The sequence below is a fragment of the Rhipicephalus microplus genome, chromosome X (assembly GCF_043290135.1).
Source record: "Rhipicephalus microplus isolate Deutch F79 chromosome X, USDA_Rmic, whole genome shotgun sequence".
Classification (NCBI taxonomy): Eukaryota; Metazoa; Arthropoda; class Arachnida; order Ixodida; family Ixodidae; genus Rhipicephalus; species Rhipicephalus microplus.
Genome location: NC_134710.1, coordinates 429,092,877 through 429,112,739, shown reverse-complemented (window position 1 = coordinate 429,112,739; position 19,863 = coordinate 429,092,877). Strand labels below are relative to the sequence as shown.

Sequence of the window (19,863 nt, the reverse complement as noted above, 5' to 3'; positions counted from 1 at the left end):
ATGGCGAGCCTAAACGTTCTAGATCTCCAAATAAACATTGACCAGCTGTCATAAATTCACGACAGTTAGGCAAATAGTGTTCTATATTCCCACAGGTTTTGGAAGCTGGGCAAAATGACGTCGCAGAGAGTCTGTGCTTGTGCAGCTATGCAAGTGTACGTGCTGACACGGTCCGAATGCCATGTAACAAAAAAGCCTTTCCTCTTAGCCCTTTTGTCAGGCATGACTGGTGAGGTGTCAACTACAAAGGGTGGAAATACCTGCGGATTGCTTCTCTTGAAAGATGATGATGGTATCATGAAGTCTTCTTTGTTGGCCTAAATACCAAAGCACTCCGGACAAATCTGTCAGGTGCTTCATTACCGCTAAACCCACATATGATGGAGTGACCGAATGAAGGGAAATCGGCAAATCTCGTGCGTCAGATACGCCCTCAGGCGTAAGGAATGAACATACAGACTAACCTTGAGTCTTTCTTCATTGGTGATGCCTGAGCCTTCTGCGCACAACGTTCAATGGACACCAACAAGTCGAAGTTGAAAGCTCAGTGAGCATAACACACGCTGCACCATAACACGCTGCTCAAGATATACCCATGCGTTTTGCTTTCTTGGACAGGGCAGATGCGCGGTCACCACCATCATTTTTTGTGTGTGTAAAACTGCTGTAAATGGTAAGAAATAAGCCATGCTCTGGTGATGCAGACCGATGCCAACGTTTTCCCCCGCACTCTTGCATCCCCTGTTGACCCTCAGGCGAGCCCAAACGTGCCTGTGAATGATATTGTCGCGAATGCAATGTCTCGCGGAAAGCTTTTTTTCTTTTTCAGCTACAGCTGGAGTTCGTTCTTTGCCAGATGCTCTCGTTCGAGGCGTTATTTAACGACTTGTCTCCAGGAGAGCGCCTCGACGAAGAATGAGAGTCTGGACAGAAAAGGCTAGCTGCATCTAGTCGGTTACATTGCGCTTCGCACCAAACCAGGCACCGCGCCTTTCTGACCGGGCTGCAAAAATTAGGTGCCTTTCTCCTCTTCTCACCACTACCACCACCACCGCAAACGAGCAAACCGCCACTTGCGTTCTCCGGGGCAATCGGGGAGCGACATTTGAACACTTGTTTGCGCGTCAAGGCCGTTTTAGAGAATGTGCCCGTTTCAAAAAGCCGCTACAGTTTTGTTGCGAGGCAGACTTCAAGCGACCATGAAAACTCGTGTTGGGACTGGTGATCCTCGGCTTGCCACGCGCCCGTAGATGCTGGAAAACACTATTCAAGCGGCGACTCGGGCCCTTTTTGGTGTGAGCGGACTTAGGGTCGACTGCGCATCTCACTAACAGAAACCAGACATGCAAGTTTAGGGGTATGCCATCATTTTCTATGTCTTGTCTTTGTGACTTAGTGCATTGTGTAAATATAGGTAGTATTAGATAAATGAACCCCCAATGAGTGCTCCCCGAAATCATCGTGTCGACTTGCCTGTGCGGAATTGCTCCCACGCTTCTTCGTCTCGACGGTCTTCAGATGTGTCTAGCTTAAACAACCCCGAAGTTTCTATACAATATTCTAACCGATGACCACACCAGAGCACCGGAGCTCGCACATAGGTCCTGGCAGTATATATGAAGAACGAAGAAAAAATGTACAAAAGTTCTTTTCAAGCATTTTTTTTCTTACTCCCTTTTACACAGGTCTATATACTGAGATCACTGACGACAACAAGGACAACAAGAACAAAAGTGAATCAGTACGAGGACAAGTGCGGCAGGCAGGTATGGAAGATGTTCGTTTTGCGACCCGACCTTCCTCCCATTCTGCCCTAAATACGTTCGTGCACCTTTCTTGCCTCGCGCAGCATTTTGAGAGAAGGGAAAAGACGGAGGATAAAAGGCCACCCGGCCGCGACTCTACGTCCTTCTTTCGTTCTCCTGTCCGTGGCGTCTCGTACATCAGTGGCGGTCGGAGATCCACTGCGGATGGGATAGAGAGCAAGAAAGAGAGCGCGCGAGGTTTCTTCCTGACACTACCGAGCGGCAAACCGCTCCTTTCGCAACCACGCAAAATAGTGACACAGAAAACGAGCATCGAAAGACGCAACAAACCGCAGAAGCCACGACCGACCACTGATCAACGGAAAGCCGAGCGAAGGCCAACTGAGAAGACGGCCATCCTTCTCCGCAGAGGCGCAGGGAGGGTTTAAGAGACGCCGGACAAAAATGTCGGGCTGAGTACGACATAAATACAAAAAAAAGATATAGAAGGCGAGAAAAAATGAACCGGCGGCAGAAGAAGCTACGAGGAAGCAATATCTAGCCCTTCCTTTACTATCCGCATCTTTGTTTTTCTTTGGTCTCCCCAAAACCGCACTGTATGGAAGTACTCTCTCCCTCTCCGTTCACAAACGGTCTGTGCACCGGACGTGGTCATCTTTTAGCCGTTAAGGAACGCGAACGGAAGGAGCGAGGGAGCGAGGGTAGTATAAAGATTGGGGAAGTGCCGGGCAAATGGTAAGAAGTGAAGAGGGAGGTGGCTTGAGAAAACGAGAAAGCAGTACGTATAGGCTGGACACATGTGGAGGGGGGGCGAAGGAGTCCTCGCTTGCTTGGGCTCTGCTTCGGCCGGTCATAGCTGTCTCTTCTGGCTGGCTGCACAATCTGTGGCAAGCTTTAGTTTGTCTATATAAGCGCTATTTACGGACAGTGGTGCGCGGGACACATCAGGAGAGACCTCGACATTGGGTTGCGACTGCCTCTCCGGCTAGCCATTTCCAGGGGCCGTTTTTCCCCCAGAATGGGTTTTTCTACCGAAACGAGCCCTACCGCACTTTTTTTCTTATTGCTACATTATTTTAATTTGTGTGACTAGAAGCACAGAAACTTAGCCATCTTCAAGACTAAAAGCGTGAACACTAATTTAAAATGACATGGTTATTGGTTTGCTGGCAGTAGGATTCAAAGTGAACCACACCTAGACTTTTGATATAGCATCGGCCTTAGCGTCATCCAAATTATTCAATCCACGGCTTCCTCTAAAGTCGAGAGCAGCTTTAGTTTGAGATTGAATGAAACAAATAGTAGTTAGTTCACTTGGTAGTTACATATTGATTTCAAAACACGATAGTGAGCGCTGGTGCTAATGAAAAAAAGCAGCACGCATACTGGCTTTCGTTTCTCGCTACTTGGGAGACTAATGCTGCGAAAGCTTTTAGCGAGTTACTTATGACATTTGGTCATATTGATCTTCTTGATACGCAACATGAATGCATCGTTAATGTATTCACAAAAAAAAAGTATTAAAGCAACAGTGTAAACTACTACATCATTCACTACCAAGAAAATAAAGCGAGGAGTACGAAGAGAATGGTGTTGACTTGTCAGTTGTGTTAACAGTAGTTCACACAGAGTCGGTGGTACTCAACAGCGACGATGACATCCCTATATATATTAAATCATTAGTCTCGTACAAGAAAAAACTGTACTTTTCATTAGTATCATGACCTACATTGGCTGTGTTCCGATTCTTAGACAGCACGCAGACAGTCTACGCAGACTGCTTAGAAGACAGCACCGAGCCCATGCTGTCCGAGAATGGGAACTCTTCTGGACAGCTTTTACGCGACAATGCACCACCTTGCGTCGAAAAAAAAAAGCTATAATAAACAAACGTAACAGAAGCATTTTCCGACCTATTTCGTGTTTAAAACGAAATCAAATAAACGTTACTCATGAGCGTCTTGGAAAGCACCTGCTTGTGTGCAGACGACCATTCCGGCGAGATTTGATCTATCTGAGCGATTCGCTGAGCTGCCGTCTTGTTTAGACAGCAATGAAGCCTGCATCGTATCTGTCCACAATGCGGTCTTCTCGGAGCTGTCTACTATGCCGGCTACGTGAAAATAGGAATGGGACTTGAGATGGCCGCCGTTTATTCAGCTGCCTATTTGGCCATCTACGGTTAGTATCGGAACACACCAATTATTGACCTGCATCTTGATTCTTGACGCGCATACCGTAAGTGCAACGACATCTCTCCTTTTGAACCTCAGCATTAGTCGCATTACTCAAAAATAAAACTGCCTAACTATCACCTTCTCCTTGAACTTGACTCTCGTCCTTTGCTCCCAATGACTCTTTCGTAAACGCCTACTATACTAACCGTAAACAACTTGCCATTCCTGCTTTACGCATGCGTCACGCGAAGAAACTACACACTACTAAAAAACGGTAGTGCCACTTACAAAATTTTGAGGTAGTAAAGTTCTGTCATCACATTCACTATGTAGTAACTGCAGGTAGTATACACCACAGACATTTACTCCCTCAAAAGCATACCAGAAGTAGTAAATGTCTGTAGTATACTAGCTGCAGTTACTACTTAGGTAGCGATTGTTTTCACAGCACTTTACTGTATACCTCCAAGTTTGTAAATAGCACTAACTTTTTTTATGAGTGCACAATCCTGGCTTTCTTCCACGGGCATTCCCGATCGTTAGCTCAACCGAAGACATTGGTTACGTGGAAGCGGTACTAGTTTTCCAGCAGTCACGGAGCTTAACACAACATGAGCAAGATAACTTCAAAGACAATTATTTGTCTTGGCTTAACGCCAGTGGCTTCAATACAATCTGCCAAAAATCATCAGAAGCCTGTCACACAGTCAATCTCAGAGAACAATAAAAACAAAGCTGAAACAGGTTGCCGCTTTTAAAATTTGTCAGCTAATCTCCACCCGACGTCGCGGAAAAGAAGAAAGAAAGACCTCATGAGGTTTGATGGCGAAACCTGATGGGTTCTAGAATGACTGCGCAGCGGAACACCGCCTCATTTGGCGCGCTGAAACTGTCCAGAACTTACCGCTTGTGAGCGGCGAGACCGATGGCCGTCAGCGGCCGAGAATACACATGCCGGACGCGGGCCACTCATACGCGCAAGACCGAAAGCGGTCGCGGTGGCCATTTCCGGCGCAATTTGCGAGCGGAAGCACTTCATACCAGCGAGGAAACACGCTCGATGGTCACCAGTGCTGACTTTGCCGGATAAGAACGGGATGCTAATGGACAAGCTCTTTGGGAGCGCAAGTCTGCGACACAAAGTGCGACTTCGGTATTCGTTTTTTTTTAGTGGTGCAATAAGCGACGCTAACTTTGAACGCAATGCACTCGCGCCACCCTGCAGTCTTCAGTGTTTTCATGTCTTGGAAAGTAGAGACGGAAACTATATTTGGCCACCACACAGTGAGTGATGAGCGCAACAGGGAAACATCTATTGCCGGAAGGATTCACGTGACGGATGTCCCGGGGAAAATGCGACTGCGCAGTGTAGAGTGCGGTGAGGGACACTCGGCGTGTACGACTTCTCTCTCAACGGAATAGTTGTGCCCGGTGAGCCTGCAATCAACCGCGTTTCGTTCAACTGTAGTCTTTCTGTAACGCTAAGGCACCACGCGGTCGATTCATGACGTCACTACAAAAAAGTGCGAACACGTGTGTTAAAAAATATTCGTCAGCTTAAGCTTTTATACACTGCTTTCTTTTTTCACTTATGAGTTCATATGTGGGGCTTAACGTTCAAAAGCCACCAAACTATTTTGAGAGACGCCGTACTGGGGGGCTCCGGAAATTTCAACCACCTGGGGTTCTTCTACGTGCAACCAAATTAGATGCCCCGCCATGGTGGTTTAGTGGCTAAGGTACTCGGCTGCTGACCCGCAGGTCACGGGATCAATTCCCGGCCGCAGCGGCTGCATTTTCGATGGAACCGAAAATGCTGTAGGCCCGTGTGCTCAGATTTGGGTGCACGTAAAAAAAACCCCAGGTGGTCCAAATTTCTGGATCCCTTCACTACGGTGCCTCATATTATCATATGGGGGCTTTGGGACGTTAAACCCCACATATAATAATATCATCGCCCAAATCTGAGCACACGGGCCTCAGCATTTTCGCCTCCATCAAAAATGCAGCTGCCGCAGCCGGGATTCGATCCCGCGACCTGCGGGTCAGCAGCCATGTACCTTAGCCAAAGACAACAACGGGGGGGGGGGGGGGGGGGGCTTTTCATTTATTTGATTTTTATTTATTTATTTTTACGTCGCCTTTTATTGCTATGATTTCACTTCACTCTAGTGTCTCACGATTTCCCGCGTGCTCTGCAACTCCTTTAGCGCTTAGATTCAGTTCCTATATATCTTGTTTTCACGAGGTGTCGCAAATGCGAAAATGGTAACTTTGGATTTTGCGAGTATATCAACAGTAAACTAGGCTGAGTCGCGTGGGCAGAGATAATAATAACATCTGGGAATTGGCGTCCCAAAAGGAAAGTGAGGACGCCGTAGCTCCAGGAAAACTCCAGAAATGTTGACCATCTGGTGTTCTTTAACCTGACATCCCACAGCACACGGACCTCGACCATTTCGTCTCCGCCGAAAGAACACGGCCCTGATCAAACCTGCAACCATCGGGTCTCTGGCAGAGCGCCGTAGCCACTGATCTATCGGACAATCGCGTAGGTCGGACAAATCTGAGAGTTTGAGGAGAACAAAAAAGCGGTGATCATTTTGGTAAGTTGTGACAAATCGCAGGAGTACACTCCAGTGAAATTATGGATCAGCTATTTCAGATCCGCGAATATCAATGCAGTTGGGTACTCATTTTAGTGATGTTTTGCGATTGCGAAAATGCACATAACACGCTCAAAAAGGCGTCTCAGGGCCTGGCCTTAGGTGTGTGTTGCTTTATAAAGCACGCAAACTTAACCGCATTGAGCGAGCGAAACAAACAGCCAACCTTAACCAATTTAGTTCCGTGTATTCATAAGTGTTCAAGCAAATTTCATTCACTGATCGTATCTTTGGTTTAATATGGTGATAGCATCTATACCACAGCCTTATCAACAAAGCGTGATTTATGAAAATATATAGCAGCATCGGTTTACTGCACGCGAGAGATTTCACATTGAGCTTAGATTATTTTATCTGAAATAATTGATATGTGGAGTTTCACGTCCATAAACCACTATATTTTTATGAGAGACGCCGTAGGGTAGGGTTCCGAAAATTTCGACCATCTGGGATTCTTTACCGTGCACCAAAATCTGAGCACACGGGCCTACAACATTTCTGCCTCCATCAGAAATACAGCCGCCGCAGCCGGAATTTGATCCCACGACCTGCGGGTCAGCAGCCGAGTACCTTAGCCACTAGACCACCGCGGCGGAGCTGTTTTATTTGAAATGCAGTTCCTAGCTGATAAAACTGCATTTTTAAAACGGTGCCTTTTCCAGGAGCAGACGCAATCTGGGCCGACTTGCTGCAGTACACGCAGGAACATAAAGAATGCGGGCGAAAAGGTAACGTGCCAGCCTAATCACAGAAATTATTTTCGAAAAATTGCCCAGATCTGCTGTGTACGCTTAGAGGTGTAGATCCTAGTCAGAGATCATGATCTAACACGGCCACCATTCAATTTTGCATGCTTTTACGCTAGCTTGCATACTGTAGTATACTGTAGAGTTCTCGTCCTCACAAGAAAATTTCACTGGTACTATGCATTAAATACGCATTGTAATCAGCTGCCGTTAAAAATGAACTGCGTGACAGTGATTCCATACAGTCTCTAAGCATTGTGAGCTATCAATTACTTTATGTTTGTTTGTTCACTTCATTACTATTGCACGAACGCACCCATATAGCCCTGTAACATCAGGCTAGCTTGGAGTCCCACTCTTCGATAGACAACTTGGGAGCACCACACGTAGTACTTTCTCCGTATCCTCCCTGAAACGTTTTTATGCCCACTTTCCTTCCAGGCAAGCCTTTTCCATATATCAAAGCCTCCCAGAGAGCCGGCGCCCCGATGCTTATATCAAAACCGCAAAAAAGCTCAAGTTAGCGGGTATGTCGCTCTACAGCCTACACTGCCGACAGAGACACGTACGGGATACTCGCTGCAGCGTGGGAACGGCGTTTCTGCACAGATATCCTTTCCATAGTGCGTTTCCTCTCCGCCGCTTGATAGCCTCGGCCGAAAAGCGTGAGTGCTCTCGTCAAAGCGAGCAGCGTCCGAAAGCCAGTTAGATATAGAAGGCCTCCATCGGGGACCATCACGCACTCTTTCAAATCCAGGCGCGGACGTGAATGGCACTGAAAACAACCGCCGCCGCGATCATGACACAACCGGGCTCGTTTCATCTACTCCCACGTGGACGACCACGGCAGAATCGCACGCGCGGCTGCAGACTTTTTCCCGCCGCTCTGCGAGTACGAGACGCGACGCAATTGATCCGTGGCAGGGCACCACTATACACAACTCTTTGCCAGCGTTAGCAATGCTTGCGCAGCACTCGCAATTCCTCTGCAGGTTTTTTTTTTCCACCACGATGTTCTTAATCAATTCAATTTCTATGTACTGCACGTTCTAAATCATTTTTTCTTGCTTTCTCTATATTGACCCAGGAGAGAAAAAGGCAAAAGAGCTGTGTATCACATCCCAATCATCCTTTTGGCACGTTCAGCCCGAAAAAAAAGGCAGCCCGCGATGCCTTATTGGTTTCTCCGGTTCCTTCATTCTGTTGGCTCTTCCTTTGCTCCCTCCTAGTCGGTTAACCAGTGGTCCAACCCGTCGTGTCTTTGACCTTTCCTGCAGCTACAGCTGCCAGGCAGCCTCTTCACTTGCGCTTATTGCCACAGGCTCATCAAGATCGGATTGGTCAATCTTCAACATTCACTGGTTTGCGTGGTATTATCGAACACAATGAAATGGCACCCTTATGCAAAACACACACACAGGAAAAGAAAACAAAAATCGCTTAATTTATTTCTGTGCCACCCGAGCGCGCCAAGCTACAATATTTTAGGATCTACTGATCCCGCCCCAGCTGGCCGCATGTTCTTGCCCCACAGCAAGCAACTAACAATATGCCGCACGCTACCTGAGCTGTACGCAGAAGAAACGCACATATACATCGCGGTCAAGATGAACATCATTTATCTTGGTTGGACCCGGCCTTTAGCTTGTGGACCGCTTGTTCCCAGATACGATAGCTGAAAGTATACGTGTCGGATGAAAGGTAGTAGCATAGTCGGAAACAGTGGCAATAGCTAGTTGTTCAGGCAGATCGTTGACACTTTGTGTTGTCTACTGCACGCTGATGTCACTACTGAATTATGTACGAATGAGAAAAAAAATATTATAACAGGCATCCTATCAAAGGACCGCTCAATTTTGTAAGATTTTGCGATATAATGGAAGCAAGGAGCCCGATATACTTTCGTTCACGGAAAATGCACGAATTAGTTTCCGCTCGCCATGCGAGAAAGATTTCGTTGGATTAAGAGTGTCGCCAAGGGCCAGCCATCGCTGCAAGACAGTCAGCGCCAGTAAAAATGTTACGGCCGCATACGATGTCGCTGTGCGCGGTTACACGGCCTTTGCCGTAATGGCATTGTGTTGTGGCGTTGGTTTTGTTGTTGCCACAATAATGAAAAGTGTAACGCTAAAGTTTATTTTTTCCTCCGCAAGCTTATGCGAAAAGAGAAGCAGTTTTCAAAATGCACCTTAGGTCTTGTTTAAAGAGTTCTATTAGGGATCCGACTAAACTAGCATCATTGCCACCAAGCATGGTTTTCTCCTTACCACGTTTCAAAGGTCATCTGATTGCCTTGTTGGCTACGCTCCATGACCAAAGCACAACTGTTTGTGCACTCCAAGAAAAAAAAAACGAGCATTTCCGGTGCCTTTCTGCCAAGCAAAATTAATCTTGATCTGGTTTTCCAGCCCTTTCATTCTTGAAAATCTGGTAGTTGCCACATTCCTATCGAGTATTCAATGTCATGCAGGTAGCACAAGTTCCATTCATGACATGCAAACACCGCGCAAGCGGCGATAACAGAGGGAAAGCACCAATTACCATGGCGGCTATTTTTTGAGAAAAAAAAACACACACACGCACAGGATCTCTTATGCATTCACCCAAGACAACCCAAAGCGAAAGCAGCCTTTTTTTTAATATAATAATTCTTGGGGTTTAACATCCCAAAACCACCACATTATTATGTGAGATGCCGTAGTGAAGGGATCCGGTAATTTCGACCACCTGGGGTTCTTTAACGTGCACCTAAATCTAAGCACATGGGTCTTAAAGCATTTTGCCTCCATCAAAAGTGCGGCCTGGATTCGATTCCGCGACCTGCGGGGCAGCAGCCGAGTGTCTTAGTAACTAGATCACCGTGTCGGGTGAATATTCTTTTTGATCAGTCGATGTATTCATCCTACCCCGTGCCTTCTCCGAAGGCTTAACCTAACGTGGTTTTAGACTACAGTCCCAGAATCAGAGGCATTGCAAGGCCTCTGCACCTCGCCTGGTTTAGCACTGCCTCCGTGATTCATGGGTGATTCACGGAGGCCATGCAAAAACGATGGCGCGTAGCGGCACAAGTGACGCCGGGGATATTGAGCTGCGTGTTCATAGCCGCAAATCGGTCAATGCTTGCGCTAGCAAGCTTGCTTACTGTGAATTTCATCATCTCAAGGACGGTTTCGCATTCCCGACCCTTTCCAGGCTCAGCAGGAAATCAGTTCAACGAGTACATGCCCCACCGACACGTATTGCGCTTGTATTGAGGAGCGACGCAGATTCAATCCATCCGAAACTTACCTTCGCGTTCGTTGTTCGTGCAGAGAACGACTGCGAATTGATATCCTGCTACTGATATGAGTGTTCAGACCATTTTTATACGTTTGCGTATATGTATATAAGCTCAAATTGGAAGATGCCTTTGGCTATGTCTTTCTTTATTATGTGTACCAGAGCCGCTATGTGCTGTGTTACTGGCAGCACTTCGGCTGGAAGCCTCCTTGCAAGCTTGCTTTTTTTTTATAGCGCACCTTCGAGTTCCGTAGGCCCAGACCCATAGCCTTAACTTTTTTTTTTGGGGGGGGCGGGGGGGGGGGACACTCTTAGATGTTGAAAGCCTTGAAAAATACCTATTTCATTATTTTTCCTCGGTAAAACACCTTATACCATCAGAATTTCTGTGAGGGGCGCTAGGGCTGGGCTTTTAGCTCCCCCCACCCCAGCTACAGGACTGTGTTGTCATGAGTGCATAGAAAAAAAAAAGAAAAACTACTAGGTATTGCCATAACTCAGATAAATTGGTGAACCTGCGCACAACGGACGCATTCACACACATAAAAAGACGAAAACCCAAGCTCTGCTGTTTCCATCTTCTTCATGCGCGTGTCGATGTGTATTTTGTACGCTACTTCATCTGTACCATGGCTGACAAACTAGCCTATCAGTATACAGAATGCTTCTCTGTCATCAATGCGCGATTTATTTCTAGAAATGATAACTATCGTGCAATTCAACTTGCCTAGGACAGCGAAACAAATGACAGCAAGGATTTGAAGTATACAGCCACGATGTCCCGAAGCCCTCGCTAAACTCCTCCCTAACTATAGAGTGCCGCTTTGAAAACCAACGTGGAATACGACCAGGAATAAACAAAGAAGGAGCGTCTGGCCCTTCTTCACTAAACGGGAACATCGCAGGAGGCTAGCCACAACTCTTGGAAACAACTAGCTAGTGTTTCGTTAAATGGAACTCGAGACATCACCCCCGGAAGAAAGCGATAAAAGGCGAAGACAAAGTTGAAGTGATGGAGGAACATTTCAGCTCAGCCATCTGCGAGAGCGTTTACAACCAACCACTACGGCCGGTAACAGTGAGAAACGATGCGCGCTCGCCCCTCTGAACGCCCAAGACAAGCGAGTGAAAAAACAGGAAGGAACAGTGAGCTTGAAATAACGAGGAATTAAATCCCGATCAAAAATAGTAGAAAAAAACAGGGAAGCTCAAGAGATTAAAGCGGGATGTAGGAATTTTTTTCCTTCCGCGGCTCCGGCCGGTTGCTGTGCGGTGTACTCGCCGTTGTCAGTGTATACAGTCCATTACAACGAGAAGTACCAGGCGGGGTATCACGCCACGTGGCACCGTTTCAGAGTCTATCTACGAGCGCTGAGTTTTTTTCCCCTTTGTTTAAAATTATGACTGCAGTGTTTCAGCTTCCCGCAAAGAGCATCACGAACAACGAAACCATGGGCTTCGTTCTTTTTTTTTTCCTCCCCGTCATCATCGTGCCGCTCTATTTTTGGCTCTCAACTGCTTTTAGGACCTCCGTACATTTACAGCTGGATATCGAGGGCGCCATGGGCTCGTCTAGATACCACACACCGCAAGCGTTGACCAAGAAGCAGGTAAAAGAACAAAATTTCGGCATCCGTAAAACGAAAGCCCAACAACGACGATGTGGTCTCGTAAGTGCGACTTTGCTTACATCATGAAAGGCACCTTCCACGGTTAAATTCATTTTCTCACTGCGTGGCGGTACTGGTGGTAAGTGCAACGCGACCGTAAAGTGCGCCATTCCAAGTAGAAAACTATTGGACGAATGGAAAGGGTCCTGTCAAGAAATTAAAAAAAAGGATATATGACAACTGCCTCGTACAAGCCATTACGCATGAAGCTGCTCTCACGAAGAGTATTTTCGGATGGATTCACGTCTTTTTTCTTCGAACGACCAGCAAAATAACTAGACGCGAGAACGTTGTTGCTGTGTTCAGATGTGTGCTCGTATGCATGCTTGTGTGAATGCGAGTGCATGTCTGCCTGCCTCGTGTTCCACAGTGCGCAAAGGTCGTGCTTCTATACTAACTTGGCGCTTCTTGGCGCACACGTGGTAAGCGCAAAGACTTTGCCCGCTATCGTGCGTTCCTGGCATATTCCGCTTCCGGTGCGCTTGAGCACGTAAGCGAGTCACAGTAAGAGACGCTTTCACCATGTCCACTGTGCGACACTATTTCGGTCTGCGCTATAGGCACAACGCGAAATCCCGAAACCATGCCACGCAAGGCGGGAACGCCACCTACTTCTGACAGTAAACGTTAGGTCAAACACACATTACCAAAGAGAAAAAAAATGTGTTTACAGAGCTGATGTAATCTTGACAGTTCAAACATTGCGATTCTTAATAATATAGCTTTTAATATAGCGCTGTTTTCTTTCTTTTCACAACTTTATTACAGTCTCTTACGTGTTCAGCTCGTCGTGTTGTCTGCAAGTTTTCATATCTTTCTTCACGCAGCTACATTGTACTGAAGTTTCGTAGCACTTGTGGCTATAAAAGTCGATAAATACTTTTTTTAATGTTTGCACAAGTTTGACACAAAAGAGCTGCCTTTCGTGAAAAAGTTTCATTTTCGCTCGAGTTTTAAACTATCCCACGAGAAATTCCAGCTTTATTGTTCAGTTGTCGTTGGTAGCTTACAATAAACCTTTCTCATGACGGACGTAAAGGCGATAATTCCTTAGTTTCATTTGTCGTTCTGCAGGAAAATTTTAGCCATACCCTATAGATTAGTAGTAATATTTTATAATTCAGGGTGACAAGAAATTGTTGTTTTGTTTGTTACATTAAGGTTGCTTGCGAAAAGGTTCTCAGTGGAACAAACGGTAACGGCTTAAAAGAAGGGGAACGAGCTTTTACAAAATCATAAAGTATGGTTTGACATATAAAAAAATTGTCTCAATGCTACTTCCTTATTACGAATCGGCTTTCACGTCCACCTCATCTGGGTGATAACGTAGGCACGAGCGTACCTCAAATGACTCAAGAAGCGTAAACATAAATAACACTGAAGTCATAGAGCTTCTTACAACATTTATTAAAGGTAACTCTGGCACTGCGGATTGGATTGTCATAAGAATCCTGAGAATATGCGTAGTTTTTATACTTGACACTACTAACACACCTGTGGTTTTGTTTATTGCTTCAGTTTGGCTTTTGTTTTGCATTAAATGACATCACGTTGTGAACTCCGATACCGATTTGTCACTCGGGCTACCGGGTAATTGAGAAAGTTGACACGATTCCCGTGTGGTGGCACGACGTTGTAGGGGTGGGCGCGTTACGAACACGGAGGGGCCTCTGAGAACAGACGCTGAGAAATCGTGATGGCGATCTCAGTGTTTGTGAAAGCGGCTGACTAAAAATGCGTCAATATGAGGCCTTAGACCCCTCATCAAAAATAAACAGCGGCCTTCGGAGGCGACGCCAACACAAACTGATGAAAAAAAGATTCTGATTCTGTAATGACGTCATAGATAAGCCAAAATTGCGACATCACGTTGACGTGATATGATGTGACGTCATATGAGGCCGTCTTCACAAGACAAGGTCGCCTGGTTGACCTCGGTGGGCTGAATCCGTGGGCATAGCGAAACCTCGTGAGCCTCAGAAAGCGTACAACGCCTCCGTTCTCGAAGGCAAAGGTGAGCGATTTCAGGTGCGGGCTTTGGGAGTGTATGCGTGGGTGATCAGTACCATCCAGTGAAAAGGAAAGCAATGAGGCTTTCGCTGACGAAATATCTTAGATGAGTTTGATGTGACATTCCTGAAAGAACACACTCCTGAATCGTTTTATTTTCGTTCAGGACGATCACAACTGCCCAGATCGTGGACTGTATGAGCGATCTCCAAATAACGTTGTTTACCGAACTGTGAGAGCTGCAATCGCTAAGCGATCACAGATTTTTGGCAAGAGCTGCCTAGTCTACATACGAGCATTCTTTGCACGAACCCAGTGAGCACAACATGTTCACAACATTCTCAAAAGCTTTTTATTGTAAACAGTTCTTTTCCACGGGCCTTCACTGATGTTAGGCTTGCCAACACCACTGACTGCAGTGTTCCTTCACTTGAAAACCTATCCTCTGTTTGTGCTCCACCAGTACGAGTTCCTCATTGTTTGGGCGCTTGTTGCGGGACAGTGTATGTTTGCGGAATTTTCAATTTCTATTTTTCTAGACTTACAATGTGTTACCATAACTGTTTTTAAAGAGGATGTAGTTTTACGATAGCGTCGTCTTCTCTTTTTCTTCATAAGGGACAACAGCTGTCCACTGTAAATGGTGCCAGAATCTTACAATAATTTTTTCGCCATTATTCTTCGCAAGAGTAATTTGAATAAATCATGAAGCTGAACATATAAATAGCGAAGGTGGCTTATGAATTTGAATGAGAAGTGACTAATTTAAAGGTATCTGAATTCGCTTCCCGAAATCCAAGTAAAAAATACTCACCAGCACTGCGTTGATTACGACAAGTCGGTTTCACTGCGCAACCTATATGCGTTAGGTGTGGCAGGCATGAATAGGGTACAGAATTTTAGGTGGCAATAATGGCGAATTCCATTTGGGAAACAGACGCACCCAAAGCACACTGGAAGTGCCCTCTTCTAACCCTGCGTGTTTCAGTGGTGGAACAAGAGTAAGAGCACTGTTATCCGTTGGCAGAGTGAGAACGCTTTTTTTTTTCGCCGAGAGCAGCCAGGAGCAGCTTGCAGTGCTCCCGCTTGAAAAGCAGAGTACGCGCAGTCAACGAGAGTCACATCACCTCTAAACGTCACAGTGTCCGAATTTTCCTTCAGCGGGTGAATGCGGTGGCAATTGTAGCAACCATGTACAAATTGATATAGCTGTTTTATAAAGGGTGGCGACGATGACACACCTAGACGTCTGCCGAATGCGCCGTAGAACAAACATATTATGTATTAGGGTAATGAAAAACATGTAACTGGCCCATTTAACGCGTATTTTGCTGCTGGCTCACAGAGAATACTGGAATTTGAAATGTTGCGACCACATGGTCTACGCATTCGCCACCCTCTCACCTGCTCTCCGGGAGCATGCTTCATTCCAATGCCAGGTCGAGTTGCTCTGTGCTCAGTGCCATGTCCCTCTACTCCTGTTCTCTCAATGGAATTCTTCATATGAAAGGGAGTATGGTTAGCAGGAACAAGCGAAGTACCACTTGCATGACTCTCGTGAAGTAAGGCTCAGCAGTGACTGCACACCCACGCCACAGTCCCTCCTTTGCTTCATTTATGTGATTCAGCGTACTTGTGACATGGAGTCATTAGTAGCATGGTGTTAACGTATTTGTGGCAAGGATCGTGCGCCCAGTGCTTCTGAATAAAGCTGAATTGACGAACTCCCTCAGCTAAGTTAAGTTTATTGAATTACTGCAACCATTAACGGCTGGAGGATTAGGAAGAAGCCAGAAGCCTAAAGGAATCGAAAGGTGTCTTAGTCAACCAAAGACACGTCTATACGCAGCCATGCGGATTTCATTTAGGCATCTACAGTCAGCAATAGGTGACCTCATTAAGTTACTCTTACTGTGATCTGCATGCCCAGTAATATGACAACTAATGAAAGTCATCCGCGAAACGCGCTGCACAGCTATACACTGGGGCTCGTCTTGGCTCTCATTTTCCCGTGATGAACCATGACACAAAGACGGAAAAATAATGAAGAAAGGGAGCGAGAAAGATGTCATATATTGAGTGCCAACCTTATTGTAAATTAGTTCCTTATAACCCATTCTGCCTTTTTGCTCAATATAATGTGGCCACACAGCGCCTTAAAACACACTAACAGAAAAAAAAGACAAGGCGCAAAAAAATTTTGGCACCGGGAGTTGAACGTATGGCTTGCCCTCACCGACTGACAACACTGCTCGCCACCCGCCGAAACTGGACACATGCATTATACATCACCCGAGAAGCAGTATTTATCTTTGCTGCCTAATGTTGTCCCACTCAAAGGAGCCGTTTACATTACGCCACCTCATGCTCGCGCTCCAGCAGCGTACGCGCGCGCGCCCACTGCTCACTCCTTGGGTCATTAATTTGTGCCTGGGTCACGACACCTTCTCAATTTTCGCGGCGTATAATTCGCAGCAGAAGACGAACGAAGGGTAACGGCTGCGCTGGGCTTGACGTCATCGGCGCTTGTATGTACATACGACAGACAGGAAAGAGAGGGTGCTGCACTCTTTGCGTGACCACCCCCTCCACTCTCCCTCGCGCACTCTCTCTGCAGGCCCGTTGTTCTTTTCGTCGTTTTCGTTCTCTGCAGACCCTGACAACCCCGTTCTCACACCTCTCAGTGTGCCTTTATACGTGTCTGGGCAGTCAGCCTCGTTTTAATGACTTGTATCCTTCCCCCACCTCTCTCCCTCTTTTTTCTTTCTTCCATCCGAGTCCCTTCACTCTTCCGCTCAACGCAGTAATACATGGGTGAGCTCTGGGCATGACGCCCGTACTGTCACATAGAGGTCGCGGCACTACGGGTACGCTAGGCTTATATGTTAGGTAAACAATTATAATGAGAGTAAAAAGCTTGCTATGACGTATTTCATTTAAAATCAGGCTCTAATTGTCACACAGCAGACGACGCAGAGCTCTAGCGGTGTGCCAGGGCAAATTGGGCAAAAACAGAAATTACGTCAATTACAGCTCACCTCTCCTCGCCCAGTCTCATCCTTTCCTTTTCTGAGTAATGCGCCTTTACGAGTGGATAATCTAGATGACCGAACTCTTTTCTAGTGTGAAATGCGGGGCCGTAGGCTGCTGGAACATGTGTTACGGCTGGGAACCAGCTTTCACGCTTTTTCGAGAAACATGAAGCTGAAAAAGCTGTGGCTTATCGGAGTGAGGCGACAGGAATGGGATGTGTCGAAGAGCATGGTGCATTACGTGGCGCACGTTGAAGATGGCGAATATAAACACAACCGGTGTATCTCCACCCAAATACTTTTGGAACTGAAAAGAATGTTATATCCCGTTGCAGTGCCTATATACAACATTCAGCCGCCGCCAACACAACAGCGGGAAGCACTGGCCGGAGTTTGGAGAAGCACCGGCGACGACATGTATTCGTATTAGACAGCTTTAGTACAGTGCAAACTGCTTGCGTTAGCTCGTTACGTTCGCTAACTTGCAGCGCAGTGCTACTCCAAAAAAAAAAAAATTGGCCCCGAATCTACATGTTACACTGCAAATGTCGTCGAAAGATGATAGTCTTGCGTCTGGAGAGAGTGAAGAAAACGTTTATTTGCTGTTCTGCGCAAGAAAAATTGGTGAATGGTATTCTGGAGGCGCTGCGTTAGAGTGCCTCGAGCGTGCAGAGGAGGCAAACGAGCGCATCGAGGATGGATGGATGGATGGATATGGCTGTACCCTTTAGATCGGGCGGTGGCTAGCGCCACCAAGCCGTAATACCTACTGAACCCAAAACTATATTTATTTATTTTTCCTTAAAAAGTGAGTTTGAGGATTCGTACTTTGCAGTGAAGAGTTCAATTTTCACTCGTGCCTTGACTTTAGCCACCAATCAGATAACCTCCTTCTAGTTAAGTCTACTTGCTTAAAGTCTATTTTGCCCTCCCGGTCCCTAAACCCCAGTGCTTTGAAAAACTCTGTGCCATCATCCTGAACTATAGGGTGAAGCCCTTTACAGAACATTATCAAGTGTTCGGCAGTTTCTTCTTCCTCTCCACACGCACTGCATACTGTGTCTACCCCTTCGTATTTGGCCCGATATGTCTTGGTTCGCAGTACTCCCGTCCTTGCCTCAAACAGTAGAGAACTACCCCCAGTATTATCATAGATCCTTTCCTTGGCAACTTCCTGCTTAAAAGTTCGATAGATCTCTAGTGCTGACTTCTTAATCATGCCCATTTTCCACATGTCAGTCTCCGTTTCCTTCACGGCACGTTATACACGAGGCACGTTATACACGAGCGCCATCTGGCAGTTATCTTCGAAAACGAAGGCGTGCGCGCCCGCGGAGAAAGATGCGTGCCTGTCTCGGATGTAATAAGGTGTAGAACGCAAGGTGACGGGTAGGTGCAACCACCGAGTCGTCTTAGCAAAGCGTTGGAAACACCTTTTTGAGCATCGCGTTGCACTGTCAGCGCAGCGTGATAAACGCTACATTCCTTAGAGTTACTTGTGTGTGCCTTTTCTAATATAAAGGCGCACACACACACAAAACGTCCACGTGTTGTTATGGTGTCTCAGATATGTGCAATTATTGCTTTTTAGTTGACAATCAACAAGTATTAACGCTTATACTTGAGCAATATTGGTGGGCGCTGCGGATGGGGTCGGCCGTTTGGTGTCCTTTGAGGTATCGTTTAGGGCGGACCAACACAAAAATGTACAGACAAACTAGACAGACAGACAGACAGACAGACAAAAATTTTTCTGTCGAAGGTCCCAAGAAAGACTATCGTCTTCAAAACATAAAACGACGCCCCACGAAATGCTAGACTAGCTGCGCCATTTATGATCGTATTATCAACGCTCAAAAGCTGATCGGCTCCCTTCTAGTTGCGAGTAGTTAAAGCAGAGAAGGTGTTATGGTGCTCAATTGAAAGCAATTTAAGCCCATAAACGTATCACAAGAAAACGGATTGTAATACTTCATGTTCAATGTAATTTTTTTTGGTGCATTCAGACAAGTGTTTACGAAAATGCAGGGATGCCTTTGGTCATGCTTACATGGAAGTGTGGCAAAGTGAGCATCATTATTGAAAACAACACAGTCTTACCATTCGTAGTCAATGAACGAAGCGAAAATATTCGAAGCGTAAGTGATTGGCATCGTTTATTGCGAACCAGCGACTTCACCAACACAGCTGGACAAGACGGCAGGCGCGAAGCGGACAGCTGTTATTTAGTTACGCGCTTTAACTAGCTTTTGCGACGATGTATTCTTCACGGTGTCTGTTCGCATTGTTTTTTTTTCGTTATTACTTAAAGAGAAAACTCTGGGGCGTGGCCGCGGAGCGCTTACTTCGGAACGCAGCGCAGACGATTCCCCTGCATCGGTCGGTCTGCCGAGCTGCTGGCTACCTCACTTTCGGTCAGTTGTAATGACGTCGTTTTTTCTAATTCCGGTATCGAAAATTGCGTTGTCTGTGAGTGTTTTTATGAGGTAACTACTTGCATTTCGATGATGAAATTTG

At 46.3% G+C, this 19,863-nt stretch overlaps 2 protein-coding genes across 2 annotated transcripts in view; one reads left to right on the top strand and one right to left on the bottom strand.

The window, feature by feature from the left end:
* LOC142777057 (uncharacterized) overlaps positions 1 to 2,243 on the top strand; it is a 28,377-nt gene extending 26,134 nt beyond the window's left edge. Inside the window, exons 4-5 of the mRNA XM_075881355.1 lie at positions 1,686 to 1,766; positions 1,850 to 2,243. Of these exons, the coding sequence (XP_075737470.1) occupies positions 1,686 to 1,766; positions 1,850 to 2,194 (426 nt within the window). The 3' untranslated portion in view covers positions 2,195 to 2,243. The remainder of the gene's footprint in view (positions 1 to 1,685; positions 1,767 to 1,849) is intronic.
* Positions 1 to 19,863, bottom strand: part of LOC119160925 (bone morphogenetic protein 2) — a 450,804-nt gene that overhangs the window by 41,683 nt on the left and 389,258 nt on the right. The gene's annotated exons all lie outside the window — the stretch shown is intronic.